The following is a 26,892-nucleotide window of genomic DNA, read 5'->3' as shown; positions in this document are numbered from 1 at the left end:
CCGCCCGCAGCCTGCGCGGCTGGAGGGAAGCGCTCCATTATTCATTATTTACGAGCGTTAATAGGTTTGAGGCACCGGGGTGGGTGGGGGGGTGGGGGACGAGGGCGCCGCGGGGACCGCGGCCTTAGGGGAAGAGGTGGGGAGGGAGGGGGCAGGGCGGGGGCGGGGCTGCGGCGCGGGCCGCTAGGAAGAGGTCTCCGCCTCGGCCCCGGCGTTCCGGGCGCACCTCCGCCCGCCGCCTTCTGGCAGCCGGGTGCGGGGGCTGCGCGGGGCGCCGGGAGGGAAGCGCGGCCCTTTGATTGTGCCTCTCGGCCTCTGTCCTCCGCGTCCTCGCCCTTTCCGAGGCGCGGGGAGGGGGCGGTGGGCCGTACGCCCCGCCCTGCGCGCCCCTCGCGGCCGCCGCCGCGTCCCCGACGCAGCCCGGGCCTCATTTATCATCATCTTTGGTCAAGTGGAGTGTGCAAGGAACAGCTGCTTCACTCGGCTGACTTCCGAGGGCGGATACAGCGGGAATCAGGGAGATGAATGATGGGGGCTGGGGGGGGGGGTGCAGAGCCCCCCGGGGTCCCAGCGCTGGCAGGAGGGAGGCGCGGAGCGTCCAGCGCCGCCTCCGCCTCGTGGCGAGTGCAGCGCCCCCTTCCTCTCGCGCCCGGTGCCTCCAGTTACCGCGGATCGCGGACGGGGGGCGCCCCGAGAGGGGGGCCGGGCGCGGAGAGGCACCCCTCGCCGGCGGACGACTGGCGGGCGCGCTGCTGGCGGAGCCCGAGGTCGCCGTGACCTTGCTGGGGTCAGCGGGTTGGGCTGCGGAGGAGGCGGCGCGGCGTCTTTGGTGGCGCTTTCCGGATTGGCGCAGAGGCCGGGAAACCGGGCGGGGGCGAGCGGGGGTGTGAGGGGGGAACACAAATAGAAGGTGAAATTTTACCTGCCCCTGAGGGAGTCCTGCGGATTTTCTCCCGGCAGCAGCAGGCGCTCTGCCTTTGTCTTACACGGCTGAAACATCTGTTGCAGAGGGGCGGCGAGGCCGCAAACAACCCCCACACACCCAGCGCGGCTCCCCCATCCCCAGCTCGGCCGTAGCCGAGCTCCCGGACTCTCGGCACCGCGTTAACCCTGCTCGCGCTGGGGCGCCCGCCCAGCAGCCCCCCTGCCGCGGTATGCGCCGCCTTGCGCGGCTCCCTGCCCCCCAGCCTCGGAATGGGTCCTCGCGGGGGGTGCCCGGTGACCCACCCCCACTTGGAGTGGGTGCGTGCTATCCATCGGGAGTGGGGGGCGGATGCAGAAAGGGTTAATGGCCTAGTCGCAGACCCTAATTGTCAGACCTGGGCCCCGCTTCGTTTCAATTACCCTAAGTAGAGACTGAATGCGCAATTAACGAAGTCAGCTTGCCAACTGGAAAGCCGTCCCCGCTTTCACATTGAGCAGAATACTCCACCAGCTGACTTGGACTAAGCAATTTCCTCCTCTCTCCCTTTCTCTCTCTCTCTCTCTCTCTCTCTCTCTCTCTCTCTCTCTCTCTCTCTCTCTCTCTCTCCCTCTCCCTCTCTCCCTCTCCCTCTCCCTCCTCCCTCCCTCCCTCCCAACCCCCTCCCTTTTTTTCTCTCTCCTTAATAATAAAATTATACCAAGCAGTTTGCGGTGTGGCAGGCGGCCAGAAAAGCGTTTCTTTAAACGCCGCCGTCTCACAATTAGGCAGCAAGAGGATTTGACACGCCGTGGCGGCCTGACAGGCGGCTTCCTCCCCTGGGGGCTGGGGGGAGGGGGGGCGCCAATTCCCTGGCTCCCCCAGGTGGAACGGGGCTGGGAGGGGCTGGTTTGCTGAGCCTCCCCGACTGGGATGCTGACTGTGGGATGCTGCGGAGAGGGGGTGTCAAAGGCAGGGAAGGGAGAGGTGGTTCCCGCCCAGGCTGGGAAAGGCGGGGGAGGGGGGCGCATTCCCTGGCTCCTCTGGGGTGTCCAGCTGCAAGACCTTGACCCCTCCTCTTTTTGGCTTCCAGCTCTGAGTTCATTTTCTGGTTGACCAAGGGGCACAGAGCTGTAGAGGGATCTCAACCCTGCTGGACCTCTTGGACGAGTCACTGGCCCTCTCTGGGCTTCTGTTAATCCTTCTGCAAAATGAGGGGGGAGTTTGACCTAGAATGTGCTCTGTGGAGAGTGGCTTCTGGTGGCTCACTGCTGCTAGCAGCTGGCCTTGTTGGCGGGAGGCAGAGGTAGGCAGCACCAGGTCAGAAACAAGCCAGAGACCCCTCTCCAGCTTGGACCCCAAAGGCACGTGGGAGAGTGTCCGCCACCCCCCCTCCCCCAGCAGCCATATCGGCAGCTAACAAATCGGGGTGACTTTGCAGGATTGCCAGGGATTGGAGCCATGAGAACAGAGGGCATTTGACCATTGGCTGTGGCAGCCAGGCCACCTGAGGGGGAGGAGGGGAGATCATGGTAGTGGCCACACTTGCTCAGTCCTGCCTCCAGCCTCATTCAGGCCGTTCCTTCCATCTGGTGGGCCCTCACCCTTTCTCACATAATGGCCCCTTCCTTCCAGCCTCCCCTGACAACCTCCACTCTCCACCGCGCAGCCTCCTGAGGGTCTGTTGGCCTCAGGAGGGCAGGGGCCCTGCTGCTTTTTCCTCTGGATCCTCAGCACCCAGCTCTCCCCCACCTCACGGTAAGCTGAGCCAAAAAGGACCTGCCCCGAGAGGGGAGGGGCTGTGACCCAGGTCTGGAGTACAGAGCTTTGTCTTTCCTTCCTGGCTGGCTATTGCACGTGTCCTGGCTGGCCTTCAGGCCTGTCATCATCAGGCTTCTCTTTGGGCAGCGTCCTTTAGAGCTGTGGTGAGGATGGCTAATGCACTCAGCCCAGAGCCGAGCCCCTCACCCATCCCATCTGCCCGTCTGTCCAGGCAATGTTTAATTGGCACCCACTCGGGACAGTCTCCACGATTAGGGCTTAGGACCAAACAGATGAAGAAGCCCCTGCCCTCATCAGGCTGCATTCTGGTGAGGGAGGCACATGTAACACAGCTCATTACACCATTAATTATGTAATTGCCACTGTGATAAGTGCCACCAGGGAACCCCGCAGGGACCCAGCAAGGGGGGGGGGGGGGTGGCGGGCAGCAAGGCCTCCTCATTTGGTGCCTGGGGTGGAATATGCCCTGAAGGTTGTTAGCACCCCTGGGGCCTCAGCTCCCCCACGGCTCTGCACCTCCTTTCCAGCGCTCCTCAGCTCTACCCTGCTACTCCACGACATCGCTGGTTCGTGCTGGTCTCAGGACTTCTCCCAGGGGCCAGGGAAGGTTCTGGGTGCTCCTCCTGTTCTCATTCCTTCACACTCAGCTCCTGCGCGTGCCATTGAGCATGTGCGAGGTGCCCAAATTCTCCCAAGAAGGCCCTGGCTCTGCCCTAGCAAAGCTCTCTGTGCATCAGTTACACAGCGTTTGACCCCTGGGAGCTTGTGATGGTATCAGCCCACATGGCTTCTCCTGAACTCCGGGTGTTAAGACTTTTTACTTGGTTGATGGCATATATTAAAAGGCGAGACTTCCCTTTAAATGCATATGTATGTGAAATACAACTCAGAAGCTCTGGAGTTCAGTGGGGCTCCCCCTCGCTTTGGGACCAGGACCCTTAGTTTGCCTCCATCCCCACCTGCTCACTTCACTCACGGGCATCGCCTACCAGGCCCGAAGGAGATCGTTCTTTGTCAAATGAATGAGGAGTTGTGGCGATAAGCCTCCCGTGCCCCGCCCCCCGCCCCCCGCCCCCCACCCCCCACCCCGGCATTCGTTTTGCCATCGACTGCTTGTTCTGGATATTTTCTAGAGTTAATGTCACATTTACACATTATTCGTTCAACAAATATTTATTGTTCTGGGATACGGGGATGTAGCTGCGAACAAAACCGGCCAAAATGCCTGCTCTCACGGAACTGTAGTTCTAAGAGGAGAGACCAGTCATAAAGCCCGCCAGCCTCATGGTGTACTAAAAGGAGGGGAACACTTGATAGAAGCAGGGGAGGAGGAGCGCAAGGGGTGCTCTTCCAAGCACAGCGGTCAGAGAGGGGTACCGGGGAGGGTGACCTGAGCAAAGGCTTAGAGTGGAGGAGCAAGCTATGTAGATATCGTAATGGTATTCCTAGCAGATGAAACAGCCAGTGCAAAGGCCCTGAGGCCCGGGGAGGCGAAAAGGTTTGCCCAAAGCCACAGAGTCCACAGCGGCACAGGCCACTGGCTTGGGGCCTTGGTGCTTCCGCTTCCGCAGGGAAGTGATGGTCCCTTGGGGCACATGGGACAAGCTGGGGTGAGAGGTTGGGCTCTCGCTCGCCACCTTTGCCTCCCCTCAAAGCCAGCAGACACACAGATCCAATGTCATATCCACACTGTGCAGTTGCCTACAAGACCAGGGACTTCTGGGGGTTTGGTAGAGAGGCTAGCAGAGCAGACTGGGAGACCGACCCCCTGTGGGTCCCTGAATGTGCGGGCCACCAGACCCCAGGCCTCTTAGCTGTTTGCATCTCAGCAGTCAATACCTCCTGTTTTTCTGGTCCTCATTTTGACGATGGGGAGAGGTGGTGATTTTGTTTTTCTTGAATGGTGAATAAAATGATGTAAAAACAATTACTGTCCACAAGAGACTGGTAAGTACGGAGCTGAGAATAGTTGAGCCCTCCCCACCCCAGGGGGGCTCTGGCGTACCAAGGGCACAGCTGCTGCTGAATCCCTTCTTGCTACCCCCACAGCTCCCAGTGGGGGAGGGCTGGCTGGCCATCTGCCCCTTCACCACACCTGGACCGTGCCCCCCCACCCCCGACGGCCCAGATCTGTGGGCCTGCTGGCCACCGCATCCCAGAAACCACACCATGGGGCAGTGGGGTGTGGGTGCGGGTGCGGAGCGGGGCTCAGCTTTAGAAGTCAGGCACCCAAGTTGAGATCTGGCTTCTGCTGCCCAGTCGCTGGGCCGTGGGACTCTCGCGGTGACTCCTCCTGGAAATGGTGGTGTGGCTTCCTAGCTGGGCCTGGAGCTTCCAGGAGTTAGCACACTTCACACACCCTGCCTGTGCCCCAGGGCCGGGTGGGGCGACCTCCTGGTGGGTTAGACCCTGAGGACGAGATATTCGAGTGCCTTAGGAGGGTCTCTGGGGCCTCCGCAGCTGGGTCCTTGAAATAGACCGCATCCGTGGGCTTTGAGGGAAGGCTTTTCAAACGTCTGGAGTGTCCAGAAGTCTCTGCTCCCTATTCAGACCTCCTCCAAAGAGCCCCGAGATCCCCGCCTCACCGGGGGCTCCTAGTCGCAGCTACAGAGCCTGGCTGGGGACCCGCCTGATGTCTGGAGAGCATGCTGAGGCAGCCTTCCAGTTTCTTGTCCTTCTTGCCTAATATTCAGGACCTCCAGCCCCCAGCTCCTCCCACCCAAGGCCTGTAGAGGGGTATGGGGGATTGGGTTCTTCCAAGAGCACACGTGGATGCCCACCATGAGAAGGGGTGCATGCCACGTGTGGGGGGGGGGGGGCGCCCACATGAGGTGGTCTCGAGAGACCATCCTTTGAGGTGGGGCTGCCTTGTTCTCTGGGATTCTTTATGCCCCAGGATCGTTCCCCTGTGCCCCAGGCAGGGCTCTCCCAGCTGGCTCCAGTCCCTCCCTCCCAACGAGCCCCTGGGCCCGAGGACCCTAACCTGTCCCAGGGGCCTGCAGGGACTGGGCTGTTTGTCTTGTGTGCTCCTCGGGAGCTCGTCCCTTCCCCTGTTCAAGCCAGGCCCTTAGTATTCAAGATAGACCCCACAGGACAGCAGGAAACCTGGCTAGTGATTTATCATTTTAATCAAGGCTTCATATTTAGTATTCATTACCCACCGCAGATGGGGAGGCTTGAGGTGGTCCTACATTCTTCACTCCTCCCTGGACACCCCCCCCCCCCCCGGCCCCATCCCCAGCCTCTTGACCCAGGTAACTTCCTCCTTCCTAGTTCCCAGGCCTTGAGTGGGTTGGGTTTTTACATTTTTCCCCTGCAGCTACAAATCAGGAAACCGGGTCATAAAACAACCTTGGATAAGTGGGTGGGATGGAACCAGTGGCCTCAGAGCCGCTGCTGGGAAACAGAAAGCTTCCTTCTCTCTCTCCTTTCCTTCCTCTCTCTTCCTCTCCATCTCCCCACCCTTCCCTTCTCCCACCACCCCTCGCTCTCAGGAAAACCTCCAGCCACAGCCTCCCAGCTGGGTTCCATCAGGTCCCCTGTGGGGGCTGTGGCCGCTCTGGCCCACACTGTGCCCGTGTCCCTGACCAGGGGCACTGCCCTGGGGAACTGGAGGGGCTGTGGGCCCAGGGACAGCAGTTACCATGGTGATAGTGGGAGGCCAGTGAGCACCACTGCTCATGAGTGGACCTCCCTAAGGTGGGTCTGGCTCCCTGAATAAAAGGGGGGTCCTGCCCTGGTTTCCAGGGCCTCACATGCTGCAGAGGGGACCGCTGCCCTTCCCTTGCAGCACCTTCTTGCTGTCACACTCCGAGATGTCTTCCTCTAGGTGGGAGTTCTTGGTGTGGGGTCCAGGGGAGGGGACGTGCACCCTTGGTCTGGTCGCAGCTGCCGCTGCAGGCATCCCACAAAGGGAACTTCGCTGTGGGTGGGCTCGAAGGTAGGTCTCTTGCCCTCTGAACCTCACCCTTTTCTCTAGAAGGGCAGAATGGTCAAAGCATGCACTGAGCAAACCTGCACAGACTAAGCACGCAGGGCCAAAGGATGCCCCTGCGCCCTTGGACCTATAGTGCCTTTGGCGGGGAGCGGAGAGGCCTGGGCTCATCTCCCCCCACCCCTCCAGTTTCATGGCTATGGAAATGGAGCGGGGAGGAGCAGTGAGGCCCATTGCTGTGCTAAAGGAAGTCCTGGGGCACTGGCTGCAAGGGCCGGGTCCTTGAACCAGCTTTGTGCTGTGTGTGGCCTCGAGAGCATGCCTGTCCCTGACACGCTCAGTCCAGTGGCCGGGGAAACCAACTTCCAGGAGTTGTTATAAGGGACTTATGTCATAAGCATTGCGGTCTGGTGCCTAGAGGACACTCAAGACTGACCTTCCCCTCGAGAACTTCAGAGATCAGGCCTTGACCAAGTGTCCACAAGAAGCAGGTGGGGGAGGCGAGGATGGGGAGGCTGGGCTGGCCCAGAGGGAGCCCCATGAGGATGTGTTAGGGGGGTGCCCTCCCTCAACCCCCACCCCTTCTCCCTCCTGCTGAACCTACAGAGGCCGAACGCCCCAGGCTGCTCCCCCCATTGTCCCCTCTTGCCCTCCCCGGGTGGGTTCAGAGGTCACCATCTCTCTGCCAAAGGGGCCTCTCTCTGCCCCCCCTCCTGGTGCCACCCACCCCTGCCTGCCGCCTGCCTCTCTCCCCCTCCTTGTCCTTTCCTAGTGCTCTTGAAAAGTAATCATAATCATAATAATTAATAACAACAGAGCCCGTGGCAGGCCTGAGGCAGCTCTTAAAGAGCCAGAGCCCCATTTTCTCCTGGCAGATCCAGCGGACCTTGTTGGCTCAGAGAGACCGAGACCGGCATCGGCATCGGCTTTGATGCCGTGCCTTTGTTCCCGCAGCCCTCCCTCTCCCCCTCCCGCCGCCTGGGGTTGGAGGGTGGTGTTGGGGTGAGCATTTTTGCCTGCGTTCTCCATCAGGCACTGGGCTTCTCGTATTTTAATTGAACTGTCTTTTCTTAGAGATAGATGCTTTCACCGCATCCAGCTGCTCGTGTATTGGGAAACCCGCCTTTAATACGGCTCGGCTAAATTAAAAGACGCAGCAGCTGGACTGATTAAAGGAAGGGGTGGGGGGGGGGGGACACTGGTCCTAGTACTCTCTCTTTTTAAGTAATGTTTCTGGTAATGCATTTTGGAGAATGTGAAGAAAAATAAAAAATAAAAAAATAAAAAAGCTGTAGAAATGTTAATGATATCCACAGGACACTCAGCAGGAAATGGGAGCGATCTGGGACTAATAAAAGCCGAAATGTAATTTGTGCAGATATACGAGGCGCAGCCTCCAGAGTGGTCCTGGGTTTGCGCGTTTCGGGCTCATAAACACAGGCCGGGGAGGCAGAGCGCTGTAGGATGTCCTCGGGAGCGGGCCTTCCTCGCCACTGCCTGCCAGCCAGTGACACCCGAATAAAAGTGACGGCTGCTGCCAGCCGGTTGCGTGCCTGCTCATTTCCTGTGCCCGAGCATGGGAGGGGGCCGCCCGCCCGGCAGCCTTCTCTGGAAGGTCAGGTCAGGAGGCACGGGGCCAAGCGATGCCTCCCGCTCCTCTGGGTTGGCGTGTCACAGCAGGCACCCCCTGTAACGTTTGATCCCAGCCGCCAGGGATGGGATTGAAGTGGGTCAGAAGGGCGGGCGCGTTTTTCCTTGTTGGGGTGCCTGTGATAAATCCAGGGAGAGGCGGGAGGGAAGGAGCAGGGCTGTGTTTGCCAGGGGCCTGCTGGCTTTGATGGGCCCGGTGGGAAGGGGCTTGCCTTGTGGGACACTGGTCCCGTCTGCAGCCAGGGCCTTCTGTCCCCGAGTCAGGGCCGGCTGACTGCCGAGGTCAGGGGAGGTGGGCCTGGGCCGTGCTAACAGGGCTCCCGGGGGCTTCTGGCAGCCCCAGACTGGCCCTGCTCAGCCGGATGGAGCCCCTCCCCGGGCCCCAGCACTGAGAAAGGAATCTGAGTGGGATCCAGGGGAAGAGCTGAGGAGTGAGCTGGACCTCCTGGGGGAGCCCCCATCCCCCACTCCTCATCACTCTCTCTCCTCGTTCTCACATCTGCGCACATCCGTCCGTCCGTCCATCTCTCCTCTGTGTCTCTTTTTCATCTCTGGTCCCTCCTATAACTCTGGGAGCTTGTGGCCCCCGGCAGGCCACCCCTTCCTCTTTCGGTGTTGGGAATGAACGGCTGGGAACTGGAAAGTCCCTGGTGCCCCTCTGGGGGCCTGGGCCTTTCTGTCTGCCTCTTGGCTCACCCACCAGCGGCACAGTTGTGGGTTAAATCCTGACCCCCCCTGGGCCTCTGGCTGAACGCCGGACTCCTTGATGTGATTTCTCTTGAGCCTGGAACGTTCCTTGCTCCTGTCTCCATCCCTCCCTCCTTTGAGGGTCTGCTGGGGTGACCCGGCCCCCGGTCAGTTAGGGGCACCGTTAGCCTGGATGCTTTGGGCCAGCCTGTGTTTGTGACTCCGGTTGGTCTGCCCTGAAGGGCCCACTCCTTCTCTGGGGTCATTTCCTGATCCAAGATCCTGCTTTGGGGCTGGTTAGACCTCACCAGGGGCGCGAGCCCCTAAAATAGTAACCAGATGGGCTCTTGGCCTGGTGTGCCCTGATCCTGACCCTGTAGAGTCGGAGACGGGAGGGGCCGACCAGGAGGGCTGGGGCTGCGTCACACCCAGCTGTGGGGCGCTCCTCCGTGGCCAAGGGACTGCGGCTGTGTCCCCCATTAGCATGCACTCCCTCACTCTGGGCCACGTAATCTGTTTACGCACCTATGATATCAAAAACAGGAGGCAGGTGCCGCTGTCCTGCGTTACTGGGAGTCAGAGAAGGGGACGTTTTATGCCTACAATGGCTCCACAGCCCCTAATCGACGTCTGCTAGAAGGAACAGACAGATTCCAGATGGCATGGCAGTGATAGAGGAGGTGTGTGTGTGCACGCGCGTGCGGGCTGTGCGCGCGCCTCTGTGCGTCTGTCTGTGTGTGTGTGTGTGTGTGTGTGTGCGTGCGCGCGCTCTCTCTCTCTCTCTCTCTCTCTCTCTCCACAGGCCTTGGTGAGTAGCTTCTCTGGGCAGGGGCAAACCTTCCTTGGTCCCTGCATGGCTGGGTCACGCTTGAACACTGCCGCGCTGGGACTGGATTGCAGGACCCAGGCGGCCCCGGGCCGGGGGGGGGGGGGGGGGGGGGGGGAGGGGACAGGGGAGTGGGATTGCTCTGCTAAACGATTTTACTTACGCCAGCAGGGAAGCACTGGGAGTGCTGGGGGTGGGGGGCGTGGAGGGGAGGAGCTGGCTGGGAGCAGGGTGGGGTGGCGCCTCCCGCAGCGGTGGCCATCCTTGGCAAGGCTCAGCTGGCAGCGGGCGATGTCGGAGCGGGAATTACAGAGCACACCTCCCTGACACAGAAGTTGTCAATATGTGCACAGCTGGTGGGGAGGCTCAGGCAAAGGGGAGACCGTTAAGAGCTGCGGGGAGAGGGCAGGGCGGGAGAGGGGTGGGAGGCAGGCGTTCTGAGGGGAAGGGAAATGGCCCGTCTGAATCGCTCTCCCTTCCCCCCCCTCCCTGCCCCCCCCCTCCCTCTCTCCCTTTCTCTTTTCACAGATAACCAGCCCGAGTCATGCAGTCTTTTCGAGAAAGGTGTGGTTTCCATGGCAAACAACAGAACTACCAGCAGACCTCACAGGAGACATCTCGCCTGGAGAATTACAGACAGCCGAGCCAGGCCGGGCTGAGCTGTGACCGGCAGCGGCTGCTGGCCAAGGACTATTATAACCCGCAGCCGTACCCGGGCTACGAGGGCAGCGCAGGCTCGGCCGCCGCCGCGGCCACCGCGCGGGGCAGCAAGGGACTCCCCTCCCAGCAGTCCCTGCAGGGCAGGCCGGCCTTCTCGGGCTACAGCGTGCAGGACAGCAGCCCGTACCCCGGCCGCTACTCGGGTGAGGAGAGCCTGCAGGCTTGGGGGGCCCCCCAGCCGCCGCCCCCCCAGCCGCAGCCCCTGCCAGGGGGGGTGGGCAAATATGAGGACAACTTGATGAAAAAGGCCGCGGTGCCCCCCGGCAGGCAGTACCCAGAGCAGGGCGCCCAGCTGCCCTTTCGGACTCACTCCCTGCACGTCCAGCAGCAGCTGCCGCAGCCCCAGCAGCCCCTGGCGTACCCCAAACTCCAAAGGCAGAAGCTGCAGAACGACATGGCCTCACCTCTGCCCTTCCCCCAGGGCGGCCACTTCCCCCAGCACACGCAGTCCTTCCCCGCCTCCTCCACCTACTCCTCCCCGGGCCAGGGCGGCGGCGGCGGGCAGGGCGCCCACTCCTACAAGAGCTGCACCGCACCGTCCGCCCAGCCCCACGACAGGCCGCTGACCGCCACCGCCAGCCTGGCCCCGGGGCAGCGGGTCCAGAACCTTCACGCCTACCAGTCCGGCCGCCTCAGCTACGACCAACAGAAGCAGCAGCAGCAGCAGCAGCAGCAGCAGCAGCAGGCCCTTCAGAGCCGGCACCACGCCCAGGAAACCCTCCACTACCAAAACCTCGCCAAGTACCAACACTACGGGCAGCAAGGCCCTGGCTACTGCCAGCCGGACGCGGCCGTCAGGACTCCGGAGCAGTACTATCAGACCTTCAGCCCCAGCTCCAGCCACTCACCCGCACGCTCCGTGGGCCGCTCCCCTTCCTACAGCTCCACCCCGTCGCCCCTGATGCCCAACCTGGAGAACTTCCCCTACAACCAGCAGGCGCTCGGCACCGGGGCCTTCCCCGCCGGCATCGCCGACCACAGCCACTTCATGCCCCTGCTCAACCCCTCCCCGACCGACGCCGCCGGCTCGGTAGACAGCCAGGCTGGCAACTGCAAGCCGCTGCAGAAGGACAAGCTGCCTGAGAACCTGCTGTCGGACCTCAGCCTGCAGAGCCTCACGGCCCTGACCTCGCAGGTGGAGAACATCTCCAACACGGTCCAGCAGCTGCTGCTCTCCAAGGCGGCCGTGCCGCAGAAGAAGGGCGTCAAGAACCTGGTGTCCAGGACCCCGGAACAGCACAAAAGCCAGCACTGCAGCCCCGAGGGCAGCGGCTACTCGGCCGAGCCGGCAGGCACGCCGCTGTCCGAGCCGCTGAGCAGCACGCCGCAGTCCACGCACGCCGAGCCGCCCGAGGCCGACTACCTGAGCGGCTCCGAGGATCCGCTGGAGCGCAGCTTCCTCTACTGCAGCCAGGCCCGGGGCAGCCCCGCCAGGGTCAACAGCAACTCGAAGGCCAAGCCCGAGTCCGTGTCGACCTGCTCCGTGACGTCGCCCGACGACATGTCCACCAAGTCCGATGACTCCTTCCAGAGTCTGCACAGCAGCCTGCCGCTCGACAGCTTCTCCAAGTTCGTGGCGGGCGAGCGGGACTGCCCGCGGCTGCTGCTCAGCGCCCTGGCGCAGGAGGACCTGGCGTCCGAGATCCTGGGGCTGCAGGAGGCCATCGGCGAGAAGGCCGACAAGGCCTGGGCCGAGCCGCCCGGCCTGGCCAAGGACGCTGGCAAGCCCCCCTTCTCGCTGGAGAACCACAGCGCCTGCCTGGACTCCGTGGCCAAGAACGCGTGGCCGCGGCCAGGGGAGCCGGAGGCCCTGCCCGAGTCCTTGCAGCTGGACAAGGGTGGCAGCGCCAAGGACTTCAGCCCGGGGCTGTTTGAAGACCCCTCTGTGGGCTTCGCCACCCCTGACCCCAAGAAGACGGCCGGTCCCCTCTCCTTCAGCAGCAAGCCCACCCTGGGGGCCGCGGTGTCGGACCCTGCCGCCGCGGCTTTTGACTGCTTCCCGGACACGACCGCCGCCGGCTCCGCGGACGGCGCCAACCCCTTTGCCTGGCCCGAGGAAAACCTGGGGGACGCCTGTCCCCGGTGGGGCCTCCACCCCAGTGAGCTCACCAAGGGCCTGGAGCAGGGCGGGAAGGCCTCAGATGGCGTGGGCAAGGAGAACGCCCACGAGGCTTCGGCCTGCCCGGTCTTCCAGGAGGAGGAGCCCCCCGGGGAGAAGGCCACGGTGCCTCGGGACTCCGAGCAGGAGGAGGCGGGTGGGGTGAAGGAGGAGGTGGGCGGGCTGCTGCAGTGCCCCGAGGTGGGCAAGGCCGACAGGTGGCTGGAGGAGGGCCGGCACTGCTGCTCAGCGGCCGACTTCGGGGACCTCCCCCTGCTGCCACCCACCGGGAGGAAAGAAGACCTGGAGGCCGAGGAGGAGTACTCCTCGCTGTGCGAGCTCCTGGGCAGCCCCGAGCAGAGGCCCGGCATGCAGGACCCGCTGTCGCCGAAGGCCCCGCTGATGTGCACCAAGGAGGAGGTGGAGGGGGTGCTGGACGCCAAGGCCGGCTGGGGCTCCCCGTGCCACCTCTCCGGGGAGTCTGTCATCTTGCTGGGCCCGACCGTGGGCGCGGAGTCGAAGGTCCAGAGTTGGTTCGAGTCCTCCCTGTCCCACATGAAGCCAGGCGAAGAAGGACCCGACGGGGCGCTGGCTCCAGGGGACTCCGCCACCCTGGCCCCGGACGCCTCCCTGGCCCAGAAGCCGAACAAGCCCGCTGTGCCCGAGGCTCCCATTGCCAAGAAAGAGCCTGTGCCGCGCGGCAAAAGTTTACGGAGCCGGCGGGTGCACCGGGGGCTGCCCGAGGCCGAGGACTCCCCGTGCAGGGCACCTGTGCTGCCCAAAGACCTCCTGCTCCCCGAATCCTGCACGGGGCCCCCCCAGGGACAGATGGAAGGAGCAGGGGCCCCGGGTCGGGGGGCCTCAGAAGGGCTCCCCAGGATGTGCACACGCTCCTTCACGGCCCTCAGTGAGCCCCGCACACCTGGACCCCCGGGCCTCACCACCACCCCCGCGCCCCCAGACAAACTGGGGGGCAAGCAGCGAGCCGCCTTCAAGTCTGGCAAGCGGGTGGGCAAGCCGTCACCCAAGGCGGCATCCAGCCCCAGTAACCCGGCCGCCCTGCCCGTGGCCTCCGACAGCAGCCCCATGGGCTCCAAGACCAAGGAAACAGACTCGCCCGGCACCCCGGGCAAGGACCAGCGCTCCATGATCCTGCGGTCCCGCACGAAAACCCAGGAAGTGTTCCACTCCAAGAGACGGCGGCCCTCAGAGAGCCGGCTCCCCAACTGCCGTGCCACCAAGAAGCTCCTCGCCAACAACCACCTGCCCGCCACGTTCAAGGTCGCCGGCAGCCCCCAGAAGGAGGGCAGGGCCAGCCAGCGGGCGAGGGTCCCCAAGCCCGGGGCAGGCAGCAAGCTCTCCGATCGGCCCCTCCACTCACTCAAAAGGAAGTCCGCCTTCATGGCGCCTGTCCCCACCAAGAAGCGGAACCTGGTTTTGCGTAGCGGCGGTGGGGGGGACGTGAAGGAGGAGGGAGCCGAGGACTCCTCCACCCTCTTCAAGAGGATGTCTTCCCCCAAGAAGGCCAAGCCCACCAAGGGCAACGGTGAGCCCGCCGTGAAGCCCCCGCCCCCGGAGACCCCGGATGCCTGCCTGAAGCTCGCCTCGCGGGCGGCCTTCCAGGGGGCCATGAAGACCAAGGTGCTGCCGCCCCGGAAAGGCCGGGGCCTGAAGTTGGAGGCCATCGTGCAGAAGATCACCTCGCCCAGCCTGAAGAAGTTTGCGTGCAAAACGCCAGGGGCCCCTCCTGGTAATCCTCTGAGCCCATCTCTCCCTGAGAAGGACCGAGGGCTCAAGAGCGCCGGGGGCAGCCCGGTTGGGGCAGGCGAAGGTCTCTTAAACGTGGGCACCGGGCAGAAGCTCCCAGCAGCTTCGGGGGCCGACCCGTTATGCAGAAATCCGACCAACAGATCCTTAAAAGGCAAACTCCTGAACAGTAAGAAACTGTCCTCGACTGACTGTTTCAAAACTGAGGCCTTCACGTCCCCGGAGGCCCTGTTGCCCGGGGGGACTGCCCTGGCGCCTAAGAAGAGAAGCCGGAAAGGCAGGGCCGGAGCCCTCGGACTCCCTAAAGGTCCCCTGGAGAAGCGGCCCCACCTAGGCCCGGCTCTGCTCCTGACTCCCCGAGACAGGGCCAATGGCACTCAGGGGGGCGGTGAGGACAGCTCTGGTGGAGGAGGCAAGAAGCCAAAGACGGAGGAGCTGGGCCTGGCCTCCCAGTCCCCTGAGGGCCGGCCCTGCCAGCCCCAGACAAGGGCGCAGAAGCAGCCGGGCCATGCCAACTACAGCAGCTATTCCAAGCGAAAGCGCCTCACTCGGGGCCGGGCCAAGAACACCACCTCCTCCCCCTGTAAGGGGCGTGCCAAGCGGCGGCGGCAGCAGCAGGTGCTGCCCCTGGATCCTGCAGAGCCTGAAATCCGCCTCAAGTACATTTCCTCCTGCAAGCGGCTTCGAGCAGACAGCCGCACCCCGGCCTTCTCGCCCTTTGTGCGGGTGGAGAAGAGAGACGCGTTCACCACCATATGCACTGTTGTCAACTCCCCGGGGGAGGAGCCCAAGCCCCACAGGAAGCCTTCCTCCTCTGCCTCCTCTTCCTCATCCTCGTGCTCATTCTCCTTGGATGCGACCGGGGCCTCCCTGGCCACGCTCCCTGGAGGCTCTGTCCTGCAGCCACGCCCCTCCCTGCCCCTGTCCTCCACCATGCATCTGGGGCCCGTGGTTTCCAAGGCCCTGAGTACCTCTTGCCTTGTTTGCTGCCTCTGCCAAAACCCGGCCAACTTCAAGGACCTCGGGGACCTCTGTGGGCCCTACTACCCCGAACACTGCCTCCCCAAAAAGAAGCCAAAACTCAAGGAGAAGGTGCGGCCGGAGGGCACCTGTGGGGAGGCCTCGCCGCCCCTCGAGAGAACACTCAAAGACCTTGAATGTGCAGCTGCCGCTGCCCCTGGAAAAGCCCCGAGGCCCGACGGCCCGGCCGACCCCGCCAAGCAGGGCTCCCTGCGCACCAGCGCCCGGGGCCTGTCCCGGCGGCTGCAGAGCTGTTACTGCTGCGACGGTCGGGGGGATGGGGGCGAGGAGGTGGCCCCAGCTGACAAGAGCCGCAAGCATGAGTGCAGCAAGGAGCCGCCGGCAGAGCCTGGCGGGGACACCCAGGAGCACTGGGTGCACGAGGCCTGCGCCGTGTGGACGGGCGGGGTCTACCTGGTAGCCGGGAAGCTCTTTGGGCTGCAGGAGGCCATGAAGGTGGCCGTGGACATGGTAAGAGGCCAGCCCAGTTGCGGTGGGGGAGCTCAGGGTCCGCAGCTCAGGCAGGCAGGCAGGCAGGCAGGCAGTTGGGAATCCCCCCTCATCTCTCCAGTGCCACGGTTTGGGCCAAACACACCCACGATCACAGACTCACGTGTGAGGCGCTTGGGGGTGGGGTCGAGACGGAGGCAGCACGGGCTCGCCCAGCCCTGTCCGGGACTTGCAGCTTCAGCCCCTCGGCACCCGGCCCATCCCGGCGCCCCGCCCCTCCCCCATACACACACCTGACACCCACCGTCGGGCTCCCGTCGCCCACCCCCAACCCCCAGTCCACCTGGCCCCGTCTCGTGCCATCAGCTGACACGCCAAGACCCCCGCAAAACAGGCAGCCTCCCAGAATTGAACATCCGGGCAGCCTAAAAAAAGCAGGTGCCCCCCTTCCAGTACGTGTCTCCTTGGCCTCTGAGGTGGAGCACGGGCCGAGGGAAAGAGCCTCTCGGGAGGTATTTGGGACACGTCCCCCTCCCAGGGCCGGGTGGTCTGGGAACCTCTCGTGAAACAGTCACAAAATGCTCCTTGAGGAACAGTCACAGATACACGAGCAAGAACGCAGGCTGGCTTTTTGGCTCAGACCCCGGCACCGCCCGTCACGCACCGTGTGACTCTGGGCGTGGGGCTCAGCCCCTCGGTGCCTCCGTGTCCTCCTCTCTAACGCGGGCAGGGTGGTTCCCCGCCGCGGAGGGGCTGTGGGGCCCGAGCGGGTTCGTGCCCGTGAAGCTGTCAGAGCCGTGCCTGGCCTCAGTGCCCGCCGACCGTCCTCTGCTCTCTGCTAGGCCTAGTGATAGCGGCTGGGCCACATCACACTAGGTGATGCCTCCAGTCCGGCTACTGGGGGATCTTGCTCCTCACGCTCCCTTCTGAGGGGTGCGGGCGGCCGGAGTGAGCAGGCAGCTGGCGGGGGGGGTGGGGGGCATCTGGGAGCCCCCTCAGGTCTGCCTGGTGGCAGTCGGCGGAATGTGCCCGGGACGCGGTGGTGGGGCCAGCATTCTGTTCCTGAGGCCTGTGCTCTTGCCCTCCCCCTCCCCCACTCGGCCCACCCCCTCCTACTGCCTGTGCTGGGGGTCCCCACCCCCAGCCACTGGGACCCGCCCCTGTGCCTGAGGGCCTCAGCCTCCCCTCCTTTCCTGCACCAGACCTTGAACAGCCCCGGGGCCGTGGTTAGAGACCTCTCCGCGCCCAGGCTTCCAGCCTGACTGAGGCAACCCCAGTTCCCAACAGGACACCTGCTAGTTTCTTGTCTTCCTCTCTCCCAGTCTCTCTCTCTCTCTCTCTCTCTGTCACTGGCTCCCGGCTCCTGCCCAACCTGTCTGACATAGGCTCAAGTGTCTCCCATCATTAAAAAGTAATACCCTCAGATCACCGCCTCCCCCCTGCAGCACGCACGGCCCCCCCACCCCCACGCGGCTCTGGCCTGCCTGTGCTGCCTCTCTGAGCCAGGGCCTGATCCAGCCTCTTCCCAGCCACCTGCACCCATCGTGGTGGGTAAGCTGCCCACGTGCCCCAGCCTGTTCGGGCGCCCTGGTCTCCCCTCGCGGACCCGCACGCAAGTCCTGTTGGGAAGCCAGGGTCAGAGCGGCGCCGTGCCTTCCTGGTGTCCCGCGGCTGTTGAGTACCGGAGCTGGAAGTCAGCCCGGTCGGCCCATCTCTGCCCGCTGTGCCCTATGCCAAAAACGGTGTGGTAGCCTGGCACCACCGGGGGCCTCCCCGGGAAGGTCGGGACGGGGCCGCGGCAAGGACACACAGCAGCAGGCACTTGCCGTTCGCCGGCCGCACCTCCCTCCCTCACCGGAGGCAGCTCAGATGGGATCTGAAGGGCCACCGAGCCAGAGATGGTCCAGCCAGGCCAGGGCTTGTGAGCCTCGGAGGGGATCATTAAGGCAGCCCCCCACCCCCACCCCAGCCGGAGGAGCAGACCGTGCCACAGAACGCTCTGGAGAGACGCGTTCCCATCGCCCAGGCATCCTAGGCCTCCTGTCCCCGCCAAGACCTCTTGCTGCCTGGACAGCTCAGTGGCAGCACACTCCCTTAGAGAGACGCAGACCCAGGTTCGAATCGCAGCTCTGCTGAGGGCAGGTTCTGTGACTCCAGCAAGTCACTGGCCCCTGTGAGCCTCAGGAGGCCAAACCCCGCTGGCAGGGCCGCAGGGCTGTGGGGGTGGTCTTCCCTCCCCAGCACACAGTAGGGGCCCTGTGCATCAGGGCTCCAGGCCCCGGCACACCTGTTGCTACCTTGGCCTCACTTTTGCTCTCTGGGGGACAGAACTTCCGTGTGGGCCCTCGGGGGCAGCCCTGTTTCTTCTCTGTCCCCTCCCGAGAGCCCCCACACGGCTCGCTGTCCCTGAGCCCTACCATGCCCACCCCCTGGGACCTCGGGTTCTCTCTCCACCAGCCTGGAGTCCTTTGTCGGGTTCACAAGCCCTGCTGGGGGAGCAGAGGATCAGAGCCTGGGTGTGACGGTCAGAAGGGCCCAAGGCCTCTGTCCCTCTGTCCCTTGATTTCTTCATGTCTGCAGTGCCACTCGGGATTGGGGGAGGGGGGGACACGGTGCAGGCATGGTAGCGTGAGGCTGCTCTTGCGACTGTTGTCCTTTAACCGACAAAACCCCTGAGGGCGCAGCCCTGGTTTGGGCCCCAGTTCTGCCTTATTCCCTCCTTGTGGGCCAGAAATTGAGGGAATTTGGGGCCTCACGGTCCCAGGAGATCTCAGCCTTGACCGCAAGGAAACTGCGAGTCTAAAGGCATTGTATGAAAACCTGATGTTCCAGAATATACCCAGCCCCCATCCCTGCACCTCCCCGCTCCCAGCTTGATGCCAGAGGGAGCATTCCTGGGCATCTTCCCCAGGAAGGTGGGAGAAGACTCTCATTCCTAGTCTCCCCCAGATGCTGGGGGTGGGATCTGTCTTAGTCCTAGGACCTGGCATGGAGCCCCTGCCTCGAACAGTATGGGGGGGTGATCACCAGCCTGCGCTCCAGCCGGGCAGCTGGGCTCAAAGCCCGGCTCGGCGACTTAGGGGCTGTGTGCCCTCAGGCAGTTTAATCAGCCTCTCTGAGCTCTCGTTGGTAACCTGGGTAGAATTACGAGAATATCAACATAAGGTTATGGGGAGGCTGCTTCCAGGCACATGGGGCACATCGTAAGCTGCCGTTACCTGTTGGTAGCTTAGCAACCACAGCTTAGTCCTGCCACAGCTGCGCTGCCCTCCTGTGTCTACTCCCCAACCCATACAGTGAGGCTTCTCGTTTTGCGTCGCCTCCTTGGCATCTCCCAGCTGTCCCGGCCACGTCCCTGTTCAGACAAGTGGGCCGGGCGTGGGGCAGAGTGGGCTGGCCGCTGTGCTGCCTCGCATGAGATTTACATCACCTCGGCATGTCAGGACTGGCTGTGTCCTCTTCTCCGGGGATCTGGCGAGGATGAATGGCCCATCGAAGGGCGGGAGAGTGTCTTTCTGGGTAGAAAGCAATGCTTCTTGCCTGGAGCGGAAGCCTCAGTTTCACCATCTAGAAAATGGGGTTTGTGAAAGTTACCTGCCTGAAGGGCCGGTGGGAGGAACCAGTGGGTAAGGACACACCCGGTGCCTCGCACACACAAACCTGCTCAGTGCTGGCTGGTAGCCACAGCCGTAGGGTGAGTGGCCTCACGAGTTCTTGTCATCTGCTGGGCACACGGCGTCTCTTATTTAATCATCACGACTGTCCCGTAAGGGAGGCACTGTCCCCACTGCACAGACGGGGCATGGAGAGTTTGAGTTAGCGGCTGAGGTCACGTGGGGCAGAATGGCGGAGCTGAGATTTGAACCCAGGTCTGTGTGATGCCTAGACCCTGATATTTATCCACGAGATTAGACGTTTTCCTGCCCCAAGAGGGTCCCCTCGTCCAAGGCACAGCTTGGAATTCTGCCACAAAATCGCCCTTGGGGGCACTTGTGCCCCATACCGACCCTCCTTCCCACCGATGTCCAGGGAGCGTTTCAGGGGAAAGGATGTGGGGTCCGTGGGAGAGCCTGTCTATAAAGCCCGCCTGCCGGGCTCCTCAGCCCTAGACTCACCCGTCTTCCCTCTCTCCTCCCCAGACCTGTTCCAGCTGCCAAGAAGCCGGGGCCACCATCGGGTGCTGTCACAAGGGATGCACCCACACCTACCATTACCCGTGTGCCAGCGATGCGGGTAAGAGCCAGCCCAAGGGGACAGGAAGGCCCTGGAGGCCCACCTGAGCAGCCCAGGGGGACCCGGGCACCCCGCTCCTTGAACCCTGCCCCAATTGACGCCTTGGCTGCCCTCCTCTCCTGCCCCAGCAATTTATTTTCTCAGCTGTCTCTCCCCTGGGACCCATGATGGACAATGCTAAGGTCACAGAGAGGAACCAGTCCCGAGCCACCTGCTCGAGGGATGCCCAGAGGCATGCATTACAGGATGGAGGGCTAGCTCAGGAGCTATCAGTGCTTAGGAGTGGTAGGGGCTGGGGAGGATCTCAGGCCTCAGAGAGACAGGGGTACTGGGGCTGGGTCTTTGAAGGCTGAATAGGAGTTCACTGGGTAAAGAAAGATGGGAGGTACAGACCTCAGCAAACACCAAGTGAGGTAGGAGGAGATGGGGTTCAAAACACTCCTATTGGGGGCTCCTGGCTGGCCCAGTCAGTGGAGCATAGGTCCCTTGATCTCGGGGTTGTGCGTTCCAGCCCCATTGCACACGTGGAGCCTACTTATAAAAAAAACAAACAAAAAAAACCCCCTCCCGTTGGCTACAGGCAACAGTTGTAGGTTTTCAGCAGGACACTGGGGTCTGGAGACAGGATCAGGCTTCCCCTGCACCCTCACCCACCTCATTCTCTCCTCTTACTCATTCATCTGTTTCTCCTGTTACTCATTCATGAGCGTTTATGAGCACCCACTGTGACCCAGGCACACAGAAGGACAGACTGCATGGGCCGGAGAGATCCGGGAGTCCCAAACCTCATCGAGCAGGCAGGGAGACCCAGGCTCACAGACAGTCCCGATTTCATCCAAAGAAAGAGGCTGCTTATGGCGGAGCCATAGTCACTGAGAGGCAGCTCTGGCCTGGATTCAAACCCCCGTGGCATTCTTACCGCGTGGACTTGGGCAGGTTCGTGGATGCCTCTGCAGGTGGGCTCCCCATCTGTAAAACAGAGATCAGGATCGTCCCTTTTTGCTGCGGCTGCTCGGAGCAGTGAGCCAAGTAATGAACGCCGCCCAGGGAAGTGCAGCCCTTGTCCCGTTTGGGGCCAGTCCCCTGGACGGTGGCCGCCTCCCCCTGCTCCCTGCGCCCCCCCCACCCCACCCCACCCCACCCCCGCCTCTAGCCTGGAACCCGGGTGAAGTTATCAATGACTCTGCCTCCTGGATGAAGGAGCAGAGGTGTCTCCCAGTAGGTCTTCCCATTACCTGGAGCCCCCTCCTCCCCACCTGAATGCCTGCTGGCTCTGCCCTGGGCCGAGGGGACCACTCCCTGCGCCCCCACCTGCCCGCTTGGTCCCGGGCCAGCAGCAGCCCCAGCTAAGCCACCCCCGGGAGCACCCGCAGGACTGAGTGATGACAGTTCCTTGGCGAGGGCTGAGGTGCTCACACCGTGCAGGGAAGGGGCCGGCTGGAGCGGGATGTGGGGCTTCTCGCCGGTTCCACAGCCCTACTCTGGGCAGCAGGAACCAGATTTTAGTGTGGACTCAGCCACTTAACCAGACCCGTGGCCTTAGCCCAGTAATAGATAACTACCCCGAGTTGCCCCCCTCCTTCTACAGTGATTAACTTAGCACCCACTGGGTGCCAGGCCCTGCCTCAGGCCCCTGTGCTTTCCCGGGCTGCATCTTTACAGACAGGCTGCCTTTCCCATGGCCACACAGCAGGACAGACCAGGATGCGACTACTTTGCCTGTCTTGCTCCCCATCCTGTGTTCTCTCTCCCACCCCAGTACCATTCAGAACCTCCCGGGGGTTCCCGTTTGAGTGAGACAGACAGGAAAATCATGATCTTTGCCCAAAGTTATGGCAACCAGGAAGGGCGAAGAGTGTGTCCCTTGGGACAGAATCACCCTGTCTGAGCTGGGGGAGGGGGGTGTGTGTGGGAATCCAGGAGGACTTCCAGGAGAAGGTGCCATTGGAGCCCGGCCCCACCAGGTCAGTGGAGGTGCCCCGCAGCTGGTTAGCGGTGGGATGTATATACCAGGCCAGACACAATACACTTCCGCTGGAAAGGAAATCTTCGAAGGATTTCCCGTATGATAGGGGTCTCTGTAGAGCCCCAGAGCTTGCCACAGGAAGGGGCCCCGGAAGCCGGGCAGATGAGACACTGGCTCAGCCAGAGCCGACGGGGCCAGAGGTTGTCCCGGCGGGAGACGAGACCTGCTGATGCGGACAGAGCCTTCGCTGGCACTGAATGTGCAGGCCTTAGGGTGAGGGGTGACGGGGTGTGGAGCCTGCCATCCAGCTTCCCCACGTTGGAGGGGACAGGTCTTGTGCCGAAGGTGTGTCGGCTACCGGCTCTCCCAGGCCCGGCTTCCTGGCTTCAACGCCAGTCCCCGGTGGTCTGTGCCGAGGGCGTGGTCAGCGGGCGGGCTCCGCTGCTCCCGCCAGCTGGCGGACCTCCTCGCCACTGACTTGGGTGGCTGCGGTCGCGTGGCCTCTCGTGCCCCCGCAGGCCAGGCTCGGCACCACACGGTTGACCAAACCGAGTCCCCCAGCCCGCCCAGATTCACAGGATGGATTCCTCTTCTGCCCGAGAAGAGCGACAGAGCCACAGCGCAGAGGATAGTGGCCCAGGGAGGGGGCCTGGAGCTCTTCCGGCAGTCTGTCCGTCCGCCACATGGGGCTGCTTCCCTCTGGACAGGTTGCATTTGAGGCGTCAGCAGACGTACAAGGGAAGTTGTCCCAGCTGGGCTCCGGACAGAGGCTCGCTGGCCATCAGCCCCAGGGCTCGTCAGGGCGCTGGAGGGGCCGGGGGCGGGGGGGGGGGGGGAGGGGGGGAGGGGCGTGGGCACCGCCACTTAGCAGCTGGCAGAGGAGAGCGGGTGGAGCCCCGGGCACTGGAGGAGCAGCAGCCAGAGAAGCTGGGAGAACAAGTGAGCCTCCAGGCGGCAGGGAGGGCTGGTCACTGCCCCCCTGACCAGGCAGGAGGCTTGGGAGACAGAGGAACTGGGGGAGGAGGCTGGGGAGGCCATCCAGCGTTTGGCAGACGGGAGCCCCAGGCTTCTGTTGGCACCTTCCACCTACCCGACCCCTTGGGCCTGTGAAGCGGGGGCCCGTGGGGCTCTCCAGATGTCTGGGTCACGCTCTCAGACCGTAGGGCATCAGGGCCGTCCCGTTCTGCCCTGGCTCACTAGCCCTGTCCCTTCCACCCCATTAAGGACCACCTCGTTGGGGCTAAGTGACTCAGAATCACTGGCAGAAGCCAGCAAGCCATGGGTCTGTCTGAGCCTTTCCACACTCAGGCCCCGGAGCCACTTTGTCAGCTGGGTCCCCAGGTCCCCAGGTGCAGACACCAGGAGAGGTGGCCTGGCCCTGTCCTGTGGTTCCCCTCCACACATCCAGGGTGGATGCTGGGGGCGTGGCTGAGCAAGCTGGTTTTGGAAGTGGTGACCTCCTGCCCTCTGCTTCCAGAGACCCGGAGCCTGTAGGGCCCGAAGTGGGATGTGGGGCGGGGATGACATCACATGTGCAGGCCTGGGGTTTTAGCTCAATGCTCTTTGGAAGGTGTGAGTTCAGTCCCGGCACCGCGTCTGGCCTATCGGAGCGTAGAGAAGAGGAAAAACTGACGATCCGCCTCCAGCCGCTGGCCCTGGAGTGCACAAACCTCGTGGGCAGTTTTCGGTCTCAGGCTCCCCAGCTCTGGCAGCGGTCGGTCGGAAAAAAAAAAAGGGGAGACAGCCACAGGCCTGGAGCATTCCCAGCCCTGTTCTCAGGCCTGCAGACCTGCCCTCCCCGCCCTGCCTACCAGCCACCACGCTGCCGTGATGCCACGGCACAGAGCCACGGCGTGAGCAGGAGGAATGTGCTGGAAGGAGAGGCCTTGCTTGGCCAGCTCCGGCCTCCGGCTATTTATGGGTTTGGGGTTTGTTCAGAGCAGTGGCCGGCAGGGTAGGGGTGGGGGTGAGCCCAGAAGGGGACGAGGGGGTGGTGACTGGGGGCTCCTGGGGGAGAAGCCGGGGCCTCCCTAGGTGGCATCAGGCAGTGGAGTGGCAGCTTGTTATGAGTGCACCCCTGGGCCGAGGTGGGCATCAGGGACTGGCCATGCTCAGCGTCCTCTCTGTTCCCCCAGGGTGGGCAGTGCCCAGGGCACCCAGATGCCTGCTGGGATTCACTCAGACCCAAGACCCCAGTCCCGTCTTCCCCTTGCCCCCAGACTCAGGTCTGCCTCCCCCCTCAAGGCCCCCACAGGGACAAGCCCATATCCTGAGTGTCTGCTCTGAGCGGCACAGGTGCCAGTGGCTGGTGAGCAAGTAACCGACACATAGACCAGTAGGAGGAAGTGACAAGCGTGGCCGAGTGAAGTGAGGCAGGGGCAGGGGAGAGACACACGCATAGGGGATCTGCCATAGGGAGGGAGTCAGGAAGTCCTCCGGAATGACAAGCGGGCCTTCCAGGGCTGGCTCAGGGAGAACAAAAAGCACACAGGCCCCTCAGCTCAGTCGTGATGGGGTGGAGACAGGGAGGGTTTCAAGCATGGGCTGCTTTACTTTTCGCAAAAAGCCCTGTAGCCTAGGGTCTCGTGGGCGCTGGGCCCCCCTCCCCGCCTGGCCCCCTGATGAGACTCCTGCCGCCATCCTAACCACCCAAACTTCTCTTTGGTGGCAGGTTGCATATTCATCGAAGAGAACTTTTCTTTGAAGTGTCCCAAACATAAGGTAGGTGACCACAGGCCTTCCCTGGAAGGTGTCCAGGCTGGAGGGGAGCCCCTTCCCTCTCCCCGCCCCTTGCCCTGCGGACCCTCAGCAGGGCCCAGCCCCCACCTGCCCGCCTCCAAAACTTCATTATTCCAGGTTTATCCGCAGCCTTTGGGGCAGGTTGGCAGGCGCTAGTCAGACCGCCTTCTAACGAGGCAGGTCCTGAAGGAGGGGGCCGTCCGAGGTGGGGGCCACTAAGGGCAGACAGGGGCACGGGACGACGGGCACGGAGGTGACGGTGGCAGGGTGCGGGGAGAGAAAAGTTCAGGCCTAAGGTGAGGCTCCGCTGCCTCCAACGATACTCGAGCCCGGGGCTGGCGGCGCGGACAGGGGCGGAGCCTCACGCGGGGGCGGGGTCATGTGGGGAGGGGAGGGGCTGGGAGGAATTCGCTCCCGGCCCTGGTCCGCCACCGGCAATAACGGGCGCTTTGGCGTCTCTTCCCCTGCAGAGGCTGCCGTTGTAATCCACCCCAACGGCGGGAGAAGCCGCCGAAGCCCGCCTGCCCGCCCGCCGCCGAAGGAGAGGAGCCGCCTGCGCAGCCCCCGGGCCTTTGAGCTGCTCCCAGCGCGGGTCCAGAGCCGATCCTTGATCCGGATTCCGGATCTTGGATCTGGCCCCTAGGGCTGAAACTTGCGGTCCCGGGTTGGGAAGAAAACACGTTCCGGAGCCGCCTGCTTCCGGAACAAGACAACACTGGGCGTTCCCGCCCGCACCCCCCCGGGCCCGGCTTGGAGAGAGGGAGCCCGTGGAGCGGCCAGACTCCTTGAGGCACCCAGGTTCCGGCGGGGATTGGAGACCCCTTTAGCCTGGGGACACGCTTCTCCCCTGGTAGTTCCAAGACGACGTGGCACACATTCCACGTGGGTGCTGCCGCCACCGCAGCCGGTCGCGGCTTGCAGCTGGGCGCCCTGGGGGTGGGAGTGGGGGTCCAAAGGGCCCAGGAAGTGGCCAAGGGCGGCTCCGGGCTCCGAGGCCGGGTGGGGTGGGGAGGGAGCCGAAACCTTTCCGGAGAGGACTAGGCCGGCGGGGGAGGAGGCCGGAGGCTTTGGAAGGAACCTTTCGAATTGCGTCCTAGAGCCCTTCCCACCCACCCAGCCTTGGCCAAAACTTTTCGTGCGGTTTGGGCAGAGCCAGGGGAGTCCGGGGCCCATGCTCAGGGGATGCGGGCTCCCCGGGTGTGGGTGGGACTGGGGCACCCCTTTGGCTTCTGTTCGTCCCCTTTCCAGCCCTCTGCCCCACCCCTGGAGCGCGACCTGGGAACGCAAAGGAAAGGAGTGGTGACCAGAGCGCACCTCCGGGCGAATGCGTGATCGTCCCTCTGCACGACCACCCGTCTCCAGGGACAGCAGCGCCCACTCGGCAAGGGAGCAGAGACAGCGCTAGATTCGTGTACAAACCTGTGTACCCCTCTATATATATGTTACATAGAATGTATATATGTTGGGAACATGCTCGCTTCTCCCGTGTGTCGCCGCCGCCCTGCGTCGTGCGTCCCTCAGCACGGGGCCCTTGCCAGGAAGGGGGCTACGGCGACGCCCCCCTTCCCCGCGCAGCCACCACCGGCCCAAGCCAGTCCCCGCCAGTCCGTCCGCCTGTCCGTCCGTGTCCTCAGCTCTGTCCACGCTTCGATAGGCCTGATGCAGCCCCCACACTGGGGCCGCCCTAGCAACTTCCTGTACATATGACTGTAAAATGGTAAACGTGTGTATTATATCTGGCCTCGTTATATAGTGTATATATATGTATACATATACATATATATAATATATATGAAGACTGTAAATGTTAAGACGACTAGTGTTCTTATTAGTATATTGCTTCACACTGAAGATTGTGTGTATCGAGCTGTTTCTAAAAGATGTTTATTTTCCTTAAGAGTAAAAAACAGTCATTGCATTCAGAAAAAAAAAAAGTCAATAAAGATACAACGATTGTTTTGGAAGTCTGCAGCCCGTGGATTCCAACCAGATTCCGCTGGGAGAGGGGGGCCAGGCTTCAGGTGGGGGGTGGGGACGGAGAGGAAGGCTCAGTGGGGCACAAATGGATGACAAGGATCTGACCGGTTCTGCTGGGAGGGCACCCGCCCACGCACCCACA

At 63.0% G+C, this 26,892-nt stretch overlaps 1 protein-coding gene across 3 annotated transcripts in view; it reads left to right on the top strand.

Annotated features, from left to right (window-relative positions):
* RAI1 (retinoic acid induced 1) overlaps nt 1–26,737 on the top strand; it is a 121,078-nt gene extending 94,341 nt beyond the window's left edge. For 2 of the 3 annotated variants that reach the window (XM_045487607.1, XM_045487609.1), the window contains 4 exons: nt 10,309–15,856; nt 19,975–20,068; nt 24,706–24,755; nt 25,244–26,737. In XM_045487607.1, coding sequence (XP_045343563.1) covers nt 10,325–15,856; nt 19,975–20,068; nt 24,706–24,755; nt 25,244–25,258 — 5,691 coding nt within the window. In that variant the 5' untranslated portion in view covers nt 10,309–10,324 and the 3' untranslated portion in view covers nt 25,259–26,737. Of the gene's footprint in view, nt 1–7,808; nt 9,635–10,308; nt 15,857–19,974; nt 20,069–24,705; nt 24,756–25,243 lie in introns of those variants that run through there. The other variant, XM_045487608.1, reaches the window with a different exon arrangement.
* Nucleotides 26,738–26,892: the final 155 nt, after the last annotated feature.

Source organism: Leopardus geoffroyi, chromosome E1, assembly GCF_018350155.1.
Source record: "Leopardus geoffroyi isolate Oge1 chromosome E1, O.geoffroyi_Oge1_pat1.0, whole genome shotgun sequence".
NCBI lineage: Eukaryota > Metazoa > Chordata > Mammalia > Carnivora > Felidae > Leopardus > Leopardus geoffroyi.
The sequence above is the reverse complement of the archived record's forward strand: the minus strand, read 5'-3'. Positions and strand labels throughout refer to the sequence as shown.